We start from the raw sequence: 18,326 nt of genomic DNA on the forward strand, positions 1-18,326 counted from the left end.
CAGAGAATATAAGGTCTAACTTGACAAACAAACCTAGAATGTTGAGGCAGGAGGAATTTGGGGGAGTTTGAGGGATGAGAGTAAATGAAGAGAGCAGTGATGAGAAAGAGCCTCCAGGACTGGACTGTATCAATTATTATCCTCACAATTTAAGGTAGCTATAAATTTCAAGTTGTGGTAAAAGTTTTCTCTGGGTTCCCCCTTCAAATCTCTTAAAAGGGGGAAGGGTTGGGCCCTTCCTCACCTGGTCCTTACTTGAAGTCCAGCAGGGGAGCCAAGTTCCTACAGTCTTGGTGTCCAAATAAGTCTCAGATGTGTGGTCTGTTCTTTGATGTCAAATCCATAGTCGAGCTCTGTAGCCATCACAGGGCCCAGAAGAACATTTTCAAAGATCTCATGAAAAAATGAGAATATGTGAAATGGAAGGAGAGACCACCTTAAATCCCCAGGGTTCTCTGTGTTCAGAGGTTTTTTCAAATTTGACCCGTTGGTAGACTTGAAGAAATGGACTGGAAATTGAAAATTAATAACTTCTTTGGCTAAGCTTGAAACTGATTTCTGTTTGTCCATTTTACAAAATTAGCTATTAAAAAGTCACTATACTTAAAGTTTAGGAAAACAGAAATAAACAACCATATTCATATCACCTTAACAGTGTAACTTAAAATTATTAGTGGTTCCTTTTCATCCTTAACAATACATATATATCTTTTCACAGCTGCAGTTAGCGTTCGTGTAATTATAGGTCTTTTTGACTTATTTTAAATGTGATATTGTCCTATGGTTTCCAAAATTATTTTAACGTTTACAATATTCCATTGATTGAACGGGCCATGATTTATTTACCTATTGGCCCTACTGTTGGGAAAAAGGCAAATTCCAAATTAAAAAAAAAAAACACTGCAGTAAACAATTTTGGGTCTATACATTTTCCTTCTTGTCGATTATTTGTGGGGTCAAAGTATGTGTTATTAATTCTGTTTTACAGAAAAAGAGCAGATACTAGTCTCTTTTGAAAAAGTTTATTATACAAACATGAACACAAAAATGATAATAAGAAAACTATAGCTACAGTATCACCATCCAAATAAATCAGCTTGCGTCATTTTCAGTTTCCCTAGAAGTCTTGATTCAGATGTATACATCATTTTACACACTCAACATTATAATTTGCTTTACTGTAAAATCCTCACAACCCTTTGAAAGACAGCATGCTAGTCCATAAAGTTGAACTAACCATGATCTATGTAGCCCTCCCTTTCAACTGGTTAGGTAGTGCTGCTAATTTTTCCCATCTTTAAATCCTGTTGCAATGTTTGTCACTGTCGCTAACAACTTTTTCCTATTCAAATATTGTTGCTTGGATGAATTTTGAAGATGGGATTACTGGGCCAAAGGGTATGAAGATTTTTATGACTCTTTAAAACTGACCAATTACTTTCTGAAAACATATACCAGTGTCCACTCCACTGCACCAATGCAGAGATGTGTATTTGTCTCACCTTTCCTTTTTGATAGAAAAGGTAGGCAAGTTCCTTTGTTTTTCTTGAAAAGCAGTTATTCATTCTGTGTTACATCTTCCCGTGTCTTAGAATGGAAAAAAGAGTGTATATTTTTGTTTGTGTGGATTACATGCTTATTATTGGGTCATTTATTTAGTGATGTCTTGATGGTTTTCTTATTAATTTGCATGAGTTCCTATGAGCGCATACTTTTTAACCGTTTCTTTTATTTACTGCTACTATTTTAAAAAGAGTTCTCTGTGTGGCGTGGTGTGAGAGAAGCAAGAACTTAGAGAATTGCCTGTTTGAATGTGCTAGTCTTTCCTCTTGGCAGTTTCTTTTGTCATTCTTCCTCAAATCATAGGTAGGTTGCTGGTCAATTTCCTTTTTTTTTTTTAATCTTTTCCACAGCTCTTCCATATTATGTTGTAATTGGCCTTTTTACATTTCTGTCCATCTCTAGACTCTTGAGATATTCACGGGCAAGGAGTGTGTGTTATTCATTTAGAAGAGAATAAACATTCAGTAGACACTAGATGAACAAAAATACTTAACTCTGATCCACTGGAGGTATTTTAAGGTGGGGATCTGAAACTTCTCGCCAAAACAACGGCCGATCAGTCTTCCTAGTAACTATCAAATAATCAGTACTTTTTCTCTTGGTTTGTAATGGCATTCCACCTACCTGCTTCCCTGGCACCATGTACACCTCGTTATTGTTTATTTCATATCTGCAGCTATTTGTTTCATTGTCACGTTTGCCCACTTGTGAGCTGAATGAATGCAGAGATCACCATCTTGTTCTTGCTTTCTGTTCTGAGGTACTTAAGAATAAATGGTAGATTCAAGTGATACATTGATATAAAACAAATTCGTAAATGCACTTGCGTCTATTTCTGGGTTTTCTGGTCTGTTCAAGCATTTCCACTTAGGTGCCTGGCACTTGGCTAGGCTTAGGTGATAAAATAATGAGGAAGCCGTGCCTTTGTTCTTGAGCCCTCATTCTAGTGGCGTGAGCAGAAGAATTGATAGGTTGCTTCAGTACAATGTAAGCCGTGATAGATGTATGTCCAGGGTCCCCTAAGAGTACAGAGAAAGGGCTGCTCGCTCTGTCGAGAATGCAAGTCAGAGAAACCTTCCGGGAGGGAAGATGTCTGAGGCAGATCTTAGTGGGTGAGCAGGGGGAAGCCAGTCAAAGAAAGGAGAGGGTGTTTTCTAGGTAGGGAAATAATGCCAACTACAATTGATCTGTATTTTTGTTTTTGAAACATTACTATCTTCATTATTGCTATGTTGTGCCTTTAAATAGTCTGTTAGGTTTTTATCATTTTAGTGGCTTTTTGTATGGAATATTCCTTGCCTTTTTAAAAACAATTATTTTGCCTAATAAAATTTAGAATTATTTTGTTTACTTCCTAGAAAATTTCTGTTGGGATTTTGTTAAATGTGCAAATTAACTTGAAGGGAATAAAAATCAATTTTAGTCGGTTCAGCTAAGAGTTAGTCTCTTCATTTTATATTTATCTCTCAAAATTTTACATTTTTTAGCATAGGTTACAGCAGATCTCATGATAGTTTTTCTTTATGCATAAATTTGTGAATGTCTGCATGCATGTGCATTATATGTAAAATATATGGGTTAATGTCATAAAAGGTATGTTTTGAATAGAATTTCCTAAATTATTTTACTTTTACTTAAGAAACAAGCACAGATGTTTGCTTTGTTAATTTGGGCTAATTTCACATTGTACGTGATTGAGGTTTTCTATTTTTGTTATAAGGAAATAACATGTTGCTATAACATTTAAAAATTTATATGTGTCTCAAACTTTTGTTCTCATGTTTTTCAATATTTATCAGCAGTTTTGTCTTAGATTTTTGCTTTCTACTTTTTAAGATGTAAAATTTAGAAACTAAAATTATTTAGGCCACCTTATATTTATTACTGATATTTGCTCTTTCGTTGATTATTCTGAAATCTTAAGTTGAATGCTTTGTTCATTTATCTATGGTAAGTTTAAATGCTTTTATCATGACAGAAGACTGCTTTGGCCAAATTGCATAATTTGTAGTGTTTTTAATTCTTTAAATAGGCTGGGTTCCTTTCTCAAATCACTAATTACTTAGGGGAGTGTTTTTCAATCTGAAATTCCTGGGGTTTTATGTTAATATAAAACATACCATCCATTTCTGCTTTCAGAGAATATAGTCGGAAAAGTTTTCTTTAATGTTTTCATTTTGAGATTATATTTCTTTCTTTTATATGATCATGGGACAAAGAGAAGTTTCTTTGATGCCATGTGTAGGGGTGTGTGTGTGATTATTTTTAATGCTTTTCCAACTTGTAAGTTATAAGATAAAGAGCAATTATGTTTGTCAATTTTTTCCTTATTCTTCAAAGTTGTGGATTTTTGGCTTTTGTTACTCTCCTGTTCAGTATAATGGTTTAATTATGTATAATCAGCAAGGCAGGAACTTCATCATTATATATTATTAATTGTAATCTCCCCTAATACTTTTTACCATGAAGTCTATTTTAAAATATTGATTTTCTTTTTATTCAAGCTTTATAGGTTAATTTTTGCCCACCAAGTTTTTCAATGCAATTCTTGACTTGGTCTTTTAATAGATTAAAACAGATGGTTTAATGTTATAGTTTCTACCTTGATTTAATATCTATTATCCTAGACATTGCCATTCCAAAATCTTACTTCCAATTAAAATATACCATAATTTGGAAGATCCTATTCTCACATTTTATATACCCATTTTACATTCTAACAGGTTCCTTGAAATATCTCACAAGGATTCTATCATTATGTTTAATTAATTGTGCCAGGGAGTCTCGAAGGCTGATCTGCTGTTTCTCCATTGATGGGTTAGGAGGGTCTTCAGTGGGGGCTGTACATTGATCCTGAACCACAAACGTTTAGTGTTATTGAGGATAATTAAGATAAGCATCCACAGACTAAAATTAACCTGTCATTGGACTTAATTGGAGAAGCTAATTCATACATGCTACTCACAAGCTTTTTCTGAAATGTGTCTATTTCTCTGCACTCTGATCTCCGTTCCCCAGCTCTGTATCCTGGGCTCTTTTCCTTGGATAAAGTGGGGCTTGGTTGCTAATCGAACTACAGTTTTTACGTCTTTTTCAAAGGAGTCAAGTTGGAGGAAATGTAAAAGTTGCTGATTTATACCTACTTGCCTGTTAAAAAAATTTCCTTCCATGGAGGAAAATGAATACAGCTCTTTTTTAGTTGCCTGGTATTTCATCTGTTTTCTAATTTTGTAGTAACAATTATGTCAATTAGTTTGACTCATCAGTAACAGGCTTTCCCTCTCATTAGTGTTTATCATTTTAGCTCTGCTTCCACATGTTTTTCACCAATGCATCTTGAAAAGTGATTTCTCTGATTTCATTCTGATTTACATTTTTTTTGGTAAGTTTTCCCCCAAAATGAAACCATGTAATAAAATTATGGCATCTTTGGAGATAAATTGCACCCTGCCTGTGAATAAAATTTTTGTCATAGCCTTTTACCTTTGAGGATTCTGTAATGCTGCTTCAGCATCATTTGTAGTCAGGAGCTAAATTTGACAGGATGTAGCCTACGGTGAAAATACAATTGAGAAGGCACACAGGTTGTGTCGTGTACTGGAGATGTAAAATTAGTCTTCGATTTCCTAGGTGAGGAAATGATCTCTCTACCTTATCATGTAATTATGAGAATCTATTGAGGTATGTCATTACTCCTTTATAAACTTCAAAAATGGATAACAGCATTCTGGAGTCCCAGGCTGATAGGTAAGTAGGTAAATCACAGTATCAATACAATGTAGGATTATAAAAGAAATTAGAACAAATTAATGGAGGGTTCAAGGAAGAATGATAAGGGTGATGATATGAGAATGGGATCTTGAAGGATGATATCCTGTGATAGGGTGGTGCTACGTGGAAGGGCATTCTAGGTGGACGGAATAGTATGTGCAAAAACATGACACTCTGGAAGGCCAGGAGAGGTGAGAGGCTGAAATGGAGGATTGAGTGTGGTGTATTCTGCCATGATAGGGGATTAGGGTTAGGGTATTGTGTGGAAGAGGATGAAAACTGGACCAGGGATGGGCAACGGGCTTAAAAAGTGTCTCATCCATAGGCTGACCAGGAATGCTAAGGTAGCCTGATTAAAAATATTTTACCTGATAAGAGCAAGCAGATTGGCTTCTTCACTGATTTAGACGGGAGTGGTAAACTATAGAAAAAGGAGCCTGTCCAGGTCTTTAGGAAAGCAGTAGAGGATGGCTGTTCCCTTACCTTCACCAAGTGCTGGGGACTCCCCAGTTCCAGGCCATGTATTACCTTATAATGAGCTCTCTTTTATAAAGCAGCCTGTGTGACTCTCTTCCTAAGAACTACAGTGGCTTAACTAACATGTTAGGCCACTGATCAAAGAAATGCAGAAGAGAAGTTAACCTGAAAATTTATTTCTGCGGCAGAGTCAATGGGAGTAACTGATTTATCAACTGTGAAAGTGGAATTCCCTAAAGAAGTGGACAAGGGTGCTTTCCTTCTTACCAATCATTATTTTTATTAATATATTTTACAAGACTGCAGTTGAAATAATATTAAATACAAATTTTTTTATACAGAAAGTGTAATAAAGTTAAAATAGTTCCTTGTAATTCATAGCATTATTGCAATGCTTACAAAATTTTTGCATAGAGTGTGCAAGGATTGATGTTATTCAGAACAAAACTAAAAAGCTCTTCTTACATCACACCCAAACCCAGAGAAAAACAACCAAATCAAATAAAAAAATAATCCAGAGGCTGAACTCAAGTGCTTTATGGGAATGGGGTTCCTTTTTCAAAAGCTCCGAGCAAATGGGACTTGTACGACCTTATTTTTACTGGGTAAAGCACCAGAGTCTGGCTTCTCCAGGAGTGCATTTAGCCAGTGCAATGATGGACGGTCCCCTACCCTTCCCTTCTCAAACACGACCTCTTTAAGAAATGTGTCTCTGCTTCTTCGTGGCCTCAAAAAGAGAGGAACTTGATTGGGGAGGTGATTAACAGATGGAAAACTCTGTTCCCCCCATCACCAAACACTGGATATAAATTAGGTTAGTTTTGTGTCCACCCCAAATTCAGGTTTGCCGACTCTTCCTTCAACTTTGCCAGGATCTCTCCTCTCTACTAGGGAACCTGATTGCTGGCTCTGGTGATGTTAGTTCCATGAGACCCTTTAAAGGTACCTCTTCCTGACTTGCCATCGGGACACATAGACCAGTAAAAGAAAATCCCCGAAAGACTTCCCCTGAAGCAGGAGATCTGACATTTTTTAGCTCCTGCCATTACTAAGGTTTGAGGGGTGGCTGAGCCACAGGATCATGACAGGACCCTGGTTGGCACGGGGGTTCACTGTGTTAGGAGCAGTGAGGGGCTGTGTCCACAGCCCTCTAGGGGATCAGACATGTGCTGTTGAGAAAGCACAGAAAAGCCAGGTTGGACCCCACCCTCTGCTGCTGTGGTCACTCGGCTCTGGATGGGGGCAGGCTGACAGCAGGACCTGCAGGAGGGCACACTGGTTTAACCTGTTTGGATGGTCGTTGGCTGAGTTAATTCTTCAAAACGATCTTCTCTTTTAACTCTTAGAGATCAAACCCTGATCCCTTGGCTTAGAAGATGAAAGTGCCCTAAAGCCACCAAGTTGTAAGGAACTTCAGATGCACTCATCTTCTCCCTCAGTCGTTGGAATGCCACAAACCTCTTTTCTGAAACTAGGACACCAAGTGTCAAATGTACAGGTTCAAGGTTAAAGGGCGCCACTGTTGCAACAAGAATTGGCAGGTGGGTCCCATTTCCAACTCAGATCAATTGATAGTGATGGCCTGAGTGCTTTGGTGAGAAAAATTCTGCACACGGGGAGGGTGATGGGCCATTAATGATGACTGACAAGGTATGAGGTATGGGACTCAAATGATTATCCCACAGTGGCCAGCTTGGGTCCCGAATGCCTAATGCTAATTGAATTCTTTCTAGTCTTATTTTCTTGTAGGGAAATAGGGATGATCGAGTTCCTTTCTATTTATTTGATTCTTTCCTGGAGTCTTGCCACAACTAAAAGTAGGGAAGAATAATAACCAAATGGTATCAAAGACCTCACTTAAAATAAGACATTTGTCTCTCGAAGTGAGGTATAGTGGAAGGAGAGGTATGTGAGCAGAAATGCTGATTTGTTTAGCCGCAACTATAGATCACTGAGTATTAAAGTCTTCTCTTAAATGTAAGGCTGACAGCCCAGGCATCTTCAAATTTGTAAGGACAAGAAGCGTGATTTACTTAACAAGAATCATAGATCAAACTTTTTTTTTTTTTTGGTTCCAGATTCTATTACTCAGGCAGATCTTCTATATTTTCACCGTAGGTATCTCTCTTTCAGTACTATATGCTGTCACAGATGAGAAACGATAGAAAGAAGGGAGATCAAAGTTTTATAGCCTGATCCACCCAAGAAGGACTCTTCTAAAAACTGGTAGGAGACCCTTCTTAACAGCTCGAAAAACAGTTTGACACGTTGGTGACTTCACAGCATAGTGGCCTGGAGTTAGACCTGCATTCCAGCTCTGCCTTTTTCTAGCTAGTGGCTTTGAGTAAGTTTCCCAGCCTTTCTAAGCCTCAGTTTCCACATCTGTAGATGGGAACTCTCATGGAATCTAACTCAAAGGATTGTTTTGAGGATGAAATAAGTGACTGTGTATAAAACACTTAGCACAGTGGCTAGTACACAGTAAGTGCTCAATGAATATTAGTGAATAAAATATTATAATTGGAGAAACAGAATCCAACTCTTGCCATGTCTTCGTGGAGGCTTTGCGTCCAAGGAGACCTCTTCGACCTTATGCAAAATTCATGGGTGTGATTCTTTTTGAGGAGAAGTTTCAGAACTTTGCTCAGATTCTCAAAAGAACCTATGACCCCCAAAATGTCAGGACCTCACGAATTATATGAATATGGGGACTAAAGCAGCACCCATGTCTTGTCAACGAATATCACCTTCCTGCCCTCAGACAGTCCTCTGCTACACTGCTGCTGTGTAACCTCACGGATCAGCTTGGGATTTAGAAAATCGGAGCTCTCTTTGATTTCACCAAAATAACCCAAATGTAGAAGTAGGCTGCAAAGACAGTGGAAGAAGTGGGACTACTAGGCGAGTCTAGGAGTGCAGAGTAGATTTTATGTAAGACAGCTGTTTCCTTCTCTCTTCTCCCAAAGAGGGCAGCCTCATGCTCGTTTTATTTATCTGACCTTAGCTGATGTTCAGCGATGAAGCAAATCCCTTCAGTGAGGGTGTCCAAACGCCTCATGAGGCATTTTGGAACACTATTCTGGTTTCCCATTGCGACAGCTGGATTTGGACTCTAAAAATACTTCTTGCCTATAGCAACTATTCCTCTGTTCGGTTGCAAACCTCACGGAAGTGGAACTGATATCACTACTTGTTGGGCAGAAGTTAAGGAGACAGCATTGCTGTCGGTGTGTTTGAGACTGTTTACTGATGGGTTTAATAACATCGTTAATGCTGTTCCGACATCACACCTCCTGTCAGCTCTTGTTTTTTCAAGGGAAGATGCTAACTTCCTACTCTGTTAGTATCTATAAAAGGAAGGGGGGGGGATAAAACCAAAGAAACTAGCCCATGGAGCATGGGTCACCCCACATGGGATGTTTACTTTTATCCTTGTGCTCTAACAATGCTCAAAGGAGGACCTCCCACAACTAATTCTTTTCCCTTTGCCATTCAGACCTGTCTTGAGAAATTTCAAGGACTCTATTATGAAGAAAGCTTTTAAGAACCACAGAAATCACATTGCTTTTGAAAGTGCTAATGCATGCGGTGTGCCTTGCCGGCTGAAGCAGCGGCTTCAGAGTGCTTTATCTCTTATCAGTGGTCTGGCTTTGTGAATGAGAAATTCAGAGGCAACTGTGTAATGTTAAATTCTGATTACCGCAAAGAAAGAGATGCATCTGACATCCCAGTGCAGTAGCTTTGACTATTTTTTTTTAAATTAATTAATTTATTTATTTACTTTTGGCTGTGTTGGGTCTTCGTTTCTGTGTGAAGGCTTTCTCTAGTTGTGGCAAGCGGGGGCCACTCTTCATGGCGGTGCGCGGGCCTCTCACTATCGCGGCCTCTCTTGTTGCGGAGCACAGGCTCCAGACGCTCAGGCTCAGTAGTGGTGGCTCACAGGCCCAGTTGCTCCACGGCATGTGGGACCCTCCAGACCAGGGCTCGAACCCGTGTCCCCTGCATTAGGAGGCAGATTCTCAACCACTGCGCCACCAGGGAAGCCCCAGCTTTGACTACTTTAATGGAAATACATTGGGACTAGGGGAGCCTTCCAAGGAGGAGAAAGTGATGAAAGACCAAAAGAAAGACATTTTATCTTTGAGATAAAAGGCCTGTTTCCTATGGTTGTTTCTTTTATTATGACTCCCCCCCCCCCCACCCCCCCCCACCCCCCACCCCCGCTACTGGGGCGCCATGCAAATGTATCATTCCAGGAACTGCTGTGTTATCCTTTTTGTGCCTAAGATTTCCTGGAGCAGAGGAAAGAGAGGAAAGGGGTTTTGTTTACAACTCAACTTAGATTTTCACCTTTCAGAGAGCCTTAAAAAATAAGGATCAAGTGCTTAGATGGGGATTTACCTCCTTGGTCTAAACATCAGGCTACCTTTTGCCTAAAATAAACAAATGCAAGATACTGTCATGTAGCTGTTCCTGTGAAAGGCCAATTTAATCCTCTTTTAGTTGAATACAGATAAAATGCTGAAGGACTCCTTTAACTAATGCTGATTAGGGTCTGGTAAATGGTATTTTTATTTAAAAAAAACAAAAACACCTTTCCTCCCTAACAGGAATACTCATACTTACAAAGAATCATTCATAACTGATGCTATTTTAACAATATTAAATATGAGTATAAAGCTTTGGATTAGCAATAGGGATGCTGAGTGAAGGGACAAATCTCTGGTAGGAACCTGCCTTACCACACAGAGGCAGTGATGCTGGAATTCAAAATAGATCTTTTCTTTTTTTTTTTTGGTAAATCTCCTACGCCAAAGAACAAAGACCCAGATCCTTGGAAACAACATCAAACTGGCATTAATCTGGTCCCCGCCCTCCACAAATCCCAGCAACAGATTCATGAAATAATTCTACATTTTTTTGTCCTACATATTTTCAGATGTTCCTTTGAATATTTCTAATTATGTGTTGGTCCCACCAACCCTTCAGGCCTGATGTGGTTGTAGGAAAGTGAGTCCTCTGTGGGTGTGAATAACCGAGGTAATGGATGCCAAAAAGATAGGTTAAGTCAAAAATATTCTTCAGGGGACCATGGATTGGACATCTTTCTGGAATATGGGAAGGTGAGATGAAAACCTCTAGGCGGAGATTGCAGAAATAGTCTCTTCAGGAAAGAGACTCTACATCAAAGGACCCCTGCTTGACTCACAGTGATGCTGACTGAAGGAACCCCTTATATTTATATATGAAGGGTTCTAGGAAGAACCTTTTGGAGGATCACAGCTTTCCTCTTCCACTAAACCCTTCCCCAATTCCGTCTTCCCTGTTTCCAAGAATCCTGTGAGCCTGTGTTTCTCAGACAAGTGGATCTCTTTTACATGCAGTGTAAGGCGGACCATCTTTTCTATAACCACATATTTATATTCCCAAGCATGCATGGAAACGTAGTGCTGTCGTCTACTTTCTCTCCTGCTGTGTCCAACACAAATGAGGCTACAAATGACCTCTATGTCAGGAGTCAGCAAACTTTTACTAAAGAACCAATTAGTAACCATTTTATGTTTTGTGGGCCAAGAGGTCTCTGGCACAGATATTCAACCCTGCTGGTCCAGTATGCAATCAGCCATACATAACAAGTAAGTGGATGGATGTGGCTGTGTTATAATCAAACTTTATTCACAAAATCAGGTGATGAGTCCCATGTGGTTTCGGGACCAGAGTTTATTGACCCCTGTGCTAGAGTCAAGCCTCAAGCAATCTTTGGTCTATGGTGCTGGGTATACAATGGAAATGATCCAAGGGAAAACTGACCTAAAGCAAGTTAAAAGCCAATGCAAGTTTATAGGCTCTGTCTCTTGGGTAACAGAAAGATACAGCTTTGTATCAAGTTTCCACCTGGACTGATGTCACCAAAAGGGCTTTCGAAAATCTCTTAAGACTAAACTTTAACAACTTATTGAGCAGATACCCAGTAGAAGTAGGTGCTAAACATATTTGGAGATCAACTTTTAATTTATAAAACTTTTCTGAAGAATATTAACATACTGGAACTTCTAGAATATTGAAAATTCATGTAAACTCTTTGTTATGCCACCCGCTGCTTAATATACTGAGAGATGTGATTTTCTAGAAGATATCGTATATAAGATTAGAAAAGATCTCAGTTTTATAAATTAAAGGTATCAGACTTTAATGTAAAAGAGATTTTTTTCCCCAGAATTCAGGTAAAACGTTTTCTCATGACCATGGACAGGTATTCTAGTTGGAGGAAGTTGGGAGAAAAAAAATGTACATTGAAGGACTTAATATGCAATTACTGAATTCTAAAGTCTGAACTGAAATACATAATTTAATCCACGCCAAACTGCCTGCTCATTACCTGATATACCGTAGTCACTTAGCACAAATGAAAATCAGAATTTTCTATCATGTCTGTCCCCAGAGGTGCTTGATTTCTATTCGTGGTTGCTATTGATTTTATTCTATTTGTGATCTGAGTATATTTAGGATTAATTTTTGCAAGTGGCATCACACCAGTCTTTTTTATTGGCATAAAATTTCCAAGGTGCTGATCTCAGACTTTCATTTAACGATTAGAACAAAATTAGATGAAAGAGGTTCAGGGAACCTTCCGTTTCTTTGTCATCCTTAGAATATGTACTTGAGATGACAAAATGCAAAGATGGTCTGTCTGCTTAAAAAACAAACAAAGCAAACAAACAAAAACCTCTGTCTTCAGGTACTTAGCCACAAAGGACCTTATAGGTACTACTGTTGATCTGAAAGATACGGGGTAGATGCTCCCAGACGCCAAGGAGGGCCTTTCCTGGCTTGGAAAAACTCTGGGTGTGGTACATGCAGATTCTGGCGGTGTGATCCTACAGGATATAAATACTACTGAGCCAGAGCAATTGCATATCTCTTTATGGTTTTCCTTTTTAGACCCTAGTGCTGCACACTAAGCAATCTTACGGTCTCACCCTTGAGCAACCCAATTCTTCTGTACGGATATTAAGCAGGAGTGACTGGAGGGACCCTGGGGTCCGGGAGCCAGCAGGGCCACTGGTCAGGCTGGAACCATCCCTCCTCCCCCCACTTCTAAGTGACTAAGCAACACACAGCTTGCTTTTACCTTCCACACGTGCAAAACTCAGCCCGATGCTTGAGTGTCATCTCAAAAATACCAAACCTCTTATTCATTTCCTATAGCACATCTCCTCACTGCTTGTGAAGTAAGAAAAAGCAGAACCCTGTTGAGGAAAAAAAAACAACAACAAACAAATGCCATTCAGGCCTACAAATATGACTTCGTTTAGGACTGTGGGGCTACCGCTTGCCAAGTGGCATCCAAGATGGTCGAAAGCAGTTACGTCTCCCTTCCAGGCTCCTAGGCGTCCACATCTGTCAGCCACTTGGTTTGCCTACTAGCTGTTGAGATGCCCAGTCATTGTGAAACCCTTCCCCTCCAATCACTCAAAATAAACTACAGGTAACACAAGATAAATATTGGATGTGCTTCTCCTTGCTGAGTGCATTGTCGTAAGGCATAGGCACGTATCCCCCTCTTTGAACAGAGATAGTGTAATCCCCTGTCCCAGCACAAGAGCTGGCCAGGGTGACCCTGGAGCACGATGATGAAAGTGGGGTGATGGGAGGTAGCTGATGGCGGGAATTAGGGAGCTGCTTCCGCATACGGGGGAGTGGGTACCGTTGGGCCCCCCGGCGACACAGTGATTCTAATAAAGACACTTGACTCAGTCTATATTAATTTTCAGCGAGCGTTTCTGGGGGCATGGGGTACTTTAGATCTGTGATTCTTGGGTCACTGTTCTTAGAGAAGACAATGGTCAACTTAGGAAAATGAATATCCCAATACTGAAAAAATATATAAGAAGATTGAAGGCAGAGAGTTTGTGCATACTTTTAGAAATGAAACACATGCCTCTAAATTACCTACCAGTCCCCAGAAACATATTTTAAAATAATTTGGTTTCCTTTGCCACTCTTTGATTTCCGTCTCCAAATAGCTTCTCTTGGGGGTAGGGGTTCCACTCTTAAAGATCTGGATTGACGTGATCATTTTGGGTAGGAGTCTGTTGGATAAAGTCAACAGGAGTGAGGATGTAACAGATTTTGAGCCATTTTTTCACTTCAAACAGAGACCTATTGCCCATTTACTCCCAGTCTGTCAGGCCATCAAGGAGCTTCTAGCCGACTGAGGAGCAACTGTTTTCCTATTTTGTGCTGACTTACAGCTCCTGTTTTGACTGTGGGATAATACGTGAGTTTGAAGGAAGTCATAAGCTCACAGGAGTTGGGTGAGCCTTTCAAACTTTGCTACAATCCATCCTCCTAGTTCATCCAACCACAAGAGCCCAATACATTTGGATGAAAAAGTAGCACAGCCACGTTGAGTTCCTCTGTCTGACTTCTACGGCACTGCCCCATCCCTGACTTGAAGCGGGGGAAGTTGGCCAGCTGCACAAAAGCTAATAAAGTGTCTGGTTTTACTACAAGGGTCTCAGCCCTTGGGTGTGACTTGCAAATTCCCGCCATCACTGCCTTGTAATGACACTAGAGGAAAAGACAGGCTATTACTCACACGTGTAGGCGAATATTCACTAAGTGTCGATACACTGTGTGATTCTGCAGGGTCTGGGGAATATGGGGCCCGAATTAGTGTTTTGATTTTATCATGTATGTGGTGGGGTTGGGATGGCAATGACAGTGGATATCACAGGGTCACCCATGGTTCCTTTTGTACTGAAACCTCATTTTATACAGAGGATATATATATTTATTTATATATATTTATATATATTTATATCACCCACACACGCAAACTCACACACACACACACGCACACACACACGCACACACAAAAGGTCTTTGATAGGCTTTCTGTGTTCTAGTAAAAATAGCTGGCAGCCAGGGTCTAAAGCCGAAAAAGGCCTGGATGCTGCCGACAATGTCCACTATGCATCGTCTCTCACAGGCAGACACTCGTGTTTATCTGACAAGTGGAACCAGTTCCTGCCTGGGACAGGAATAATCTCCCATTGGCGCAGACGCAGATCTCGAAGACCTTCTGCCTTGTTCCTGTGGGCGTGTAGGATCCATGAGGCAGTCTAGGTAGTTTGATTTTCGCAGCATCTAACTTAATCTAAAGAGAAGAGACAGGAAGGAAGAGTTAGAGCCTGTCATTTATCCTCTGGACATTCCGAAACAGGGGATGAATGTTCAGTTGAAATCAAACGAGCACCTACTATGTGTTTAGAATTGTTGGCACTGGGAATTCAGGGATGAACAAGACAGATAAAGTCTCTACCCTCCCAGAAGCTTGTATTCTAGCCAGACAGCGTTGCACTGGTATATATTAGCATTTCGTAAAAGTGTATCATGTAGAACGTGAAGGGATTCCTAGAGTGAAGTAAACTTGGAAATGACGGGGTAACAATTTTCTTTAGTATGGGACTTCTCAGACCCTAAATACATCTATGTGCACGGTGGGCCTTCAAGAATATGCAGTACTTCCAGTCTTAAATGATGGTCAAGATTATAACTGATTCCTCCAGGGTCCACATTCTGATAGCTGTTCAACTGTATCTGTGATGTAGTCGCTACTTCTAAATGTATGTGGTTTGGAGTCTGCAGCTGTCTACAGAGACACTTTCGATAACTGACTAGCTCTTTTAAAGCTCTATCTGACTAGCTCTTTTAAAACAAATATAGCACATGCCAAACCAATCAAAAGGCAGGCTTGGTATACAGAGGCAGGTGGAGACTGATAACCTGTAAGTAGATATGGAAGGTGGAATCGAGTTTTGCTTTAAAAACACATTTTTTCTCTTTTAAATAAAATCTTAAGTAGAAAAAATCACTTATGAACACGATAAAGCCACTTTCAAAAGTTTGCATTCGAATCATATTTTCGTTGGGGATTTGGCTTACCTTGCTGGCAAAAACACGAACAGCTATTCTGTTCACCAAGGCAGGACTGTGTTGGGCTAAGAGAATGAATGTTTGCAGTCTCTCATCTCTTAGCCTCTTGCTGCCTAGTTAAGTTTTGGCTTGTTCTGATTTGGGATAGCTGTTAGATCTGACTTTTCCATTTTCAGTGAAAGTAGAAACATACAATGTACACTTAAAAATGTCTACCAGGGCTTCCCTGGTGGCGCAGTGGTTGAGAGTCCACCTGCCGATGCAGGGGACGCAGGTTCGTGCCCCGGTCCGGGAAGATCCCACATGCCGCGGAGCGGCTGGGCCCGTGAGCCATGGCCGCTGAGCCTGCGCGTCCGGAGCCTGTGCTCCGCAGCAGGAGAGGCCACAACAGTGAGAGGCCTGCACACGGCAAAAAAAAAAAAAAAAAAAAGTCTACCAGTAAACTAAGTTCCTCTTTAAATAGACGTGTGTGATATGCAGTTTAATTATACCAGCCAACTAAATCTTACTTTAAGGTGATGAGAGAGTTTGGAAATAGCATTCATTTTTACAGATGTCCTTATAATTCTGTTCTTGCGATACATACCATTACCTCAGCACTTTTACAGATAATGAATTATAACTTTTATGTGTTGTGGGTTTGGCTTCTAATCGTGCCATTCAACATATTTGTTCCAGAAATAAAACCTTCTGATTGGCACTTTTTGCTGTCACACTGTAGGATCATTACACTGTAGGATAAACTTCAGAGGCAAAGGGAGTGATGCGTCTTAGGAAACATTGGGTCGTTGGAGCTGTGTCTCTCTGGGCCTCTGTTCCTCTCATGCTTACCTCTCCATCTTTGGACTCCAGTCTCAGCTCTGTTCTGCAGGTGGCTTCCATGTTGCCAGCTTCTGCATTTATTTCTACTCCTTTTGGGGCCTCCATCACCAGAGACCGGGTGGGGGACTCCAACCTGAAATACGCACAAGACTAAGATCAAAGATCCCATTTCACTGTTTTAGTAAAGTTAGGAGGAAGTTGGTGCTCTGAGCATTGAGACAACATTTCAGCATCCGATCAAGGAATCAACTTTATGAGGGTGGACATAACGTATCTGGGCTTTATCTTCACTGCATATCACAAAGATTGTACGGAAGGTGTTCTAGGATCCTGGCTTCATTCTATCTTGCACCCAGTCAATTATTGCTTCATTAGCATGATTAACCAAATTCTTACATAAGTTCTGTTTATTTCTAGAGTAAGGCAATCTCAGGTCTAAACTGAGCTTCCTGAAATTAGCAGATATTCTTTCCACGTCGCCCTACTTTCTTTGTCTTCCTGGAAGCAGAATTGGATAGAGGTCAAGAAAATAGACCTAGTGGGCTTCCCTGGTGGCGCAGTGGTTGAGAGTCCGCCTGCCAATGCAGGGGACACGGGTTCGTGCCCTGGTCCGGGAAGATCCCACATGCTGCGGAGCGGCTAGGCCTGTGAGCCAGGGCCGCTGAGCCTGCGCGTCTGGAGCCTGTGCTCCGCAACGGGAGAGGCCACAACGGTGAGAAGCCCACGTACAGCAGAAAAAAAAAAAAAAGAAAGAAAATAGACCTAGGAGTTGGACATGGCTAACTCAAACCATGGGGCTGCCACTGTATGACCTTGGGCAAGTCCTTCTTCCCTCCTCTCTTTTCCAAAATTTCTCAAAGCCTCAGTTTCTTCATCTCTAAAGTGCTTCAAATGGTGCCTGGCACATTGGAAATGTATAATTAATATGTGTTAAATATTACTATTACTGCTGTTTCTGTCGTTATCGTAAAGAAATCGTAAAGAAATCTCAGGCCTTATTCAAATAGGCAATTGTGAGAAGAAAACTCAGAACAGATAAGTTAGAGGGAAGTGATTTGACTACAGAGGGACAGCATGAAGAAGAGATGTTTTCTGGTGATAGAACTGTTCTGTATCTTGACTGCAGTGGTGGTTATGTGCCTCCATGTGTTTATGCAAACTTACATAATTATACCTCCCAAGAGTGAATTTTATTGTATGTAAAGTAAGTTGAGAGGAGAATCAGCTACATTCTATGCTAATTATTAGGGCAAAAGAGGATAATGCTTCGCAGAAAGATTTTTGCCTAACTCATTTTATGCAAAAAATATGAACTAAAACCCAACCATCCTCTAAATATTCCAGATTTTAATACTATCACCAAATTGAACTGAATGCAGATCCCCTTCTCTGTTATAAAGAAAGTATCCCAACTTAGGAAGCATGGACCTCAGGAGTGGCCACCAAGCCACTCTAAATCAGACCAGTTTTCTGCATTTTATTTCTCCACTCCTAACTTTCAGACACTTTGAACGTGTTTAAAAGGAACATCATCTTCTCTGCCAACTGCTGACTCCATGTTCTGCTTCTACCAGCCCCCACGGGTAGGACACACCCTCACGGGCATCAGTAAGTGGCGGGCAGAGCAAGGCGATCTGTGGGGCACCACCCTGAGCCATCCCAAGCTACATTCCGCAGGTGCCAAGACAGGGCTCTTCCCCACTTCCCAGGTCTGGGTCCCTGAGGTGTGCTTCAGAGAGCAGGCTTCTCCA

The 18,326-nt window shown here is 40.5% G+C and overlaps 1 protein-coding gene across 3 annotated transcripts in view; it reads right to left on the bottom strand.

The window, feature by feature from the left end:
* The window catches only part of SGCD (sarcoglycan delta), a 745,702-nt gene that overhangs the window by 314,192 nt on the left and 413,184 nt on the right, over positions 1–18,326 (bottom strand). For 2 of the 3 annotated variants that reach the window (XM_004280990.3, XM_049707842.1), the window contains exons 7-8: positions 16,585–16,708; positions 10,030–14,974 (exon numbers count right to left, since the gene is read on the bottom strand). In XM_004280990.3, the coding sequence (XP_004281038.1) occupies positions 14,801–14,974; positions 16,585–16,708 (298 nt within the window). In that variant the 3' untranslated portion in view covers positions 10,030–14,800. Of the gene's footprint in view, positions 1–10,029; positions 14,975–16,584; positions 16,709–18,326 lie in introns of those variants that run through there. The other variant, XR_007476400.1, reaches the window with a different exon arrangement.

Source organism: Orcinus orca, chromosome 3 (assembly GCF_937001465.1).
Source record: "Orcinus orca chromosome 3, mOrcOrc1.1, whole genome shotgun sequence".
Taxonomy (NCBI): domain Eukaryota; kingdom Metazoa; phylum Chordata; class Mammalia; order Artiodactyla; family Delphinidae; genus Orcinus; species Orcinus orca.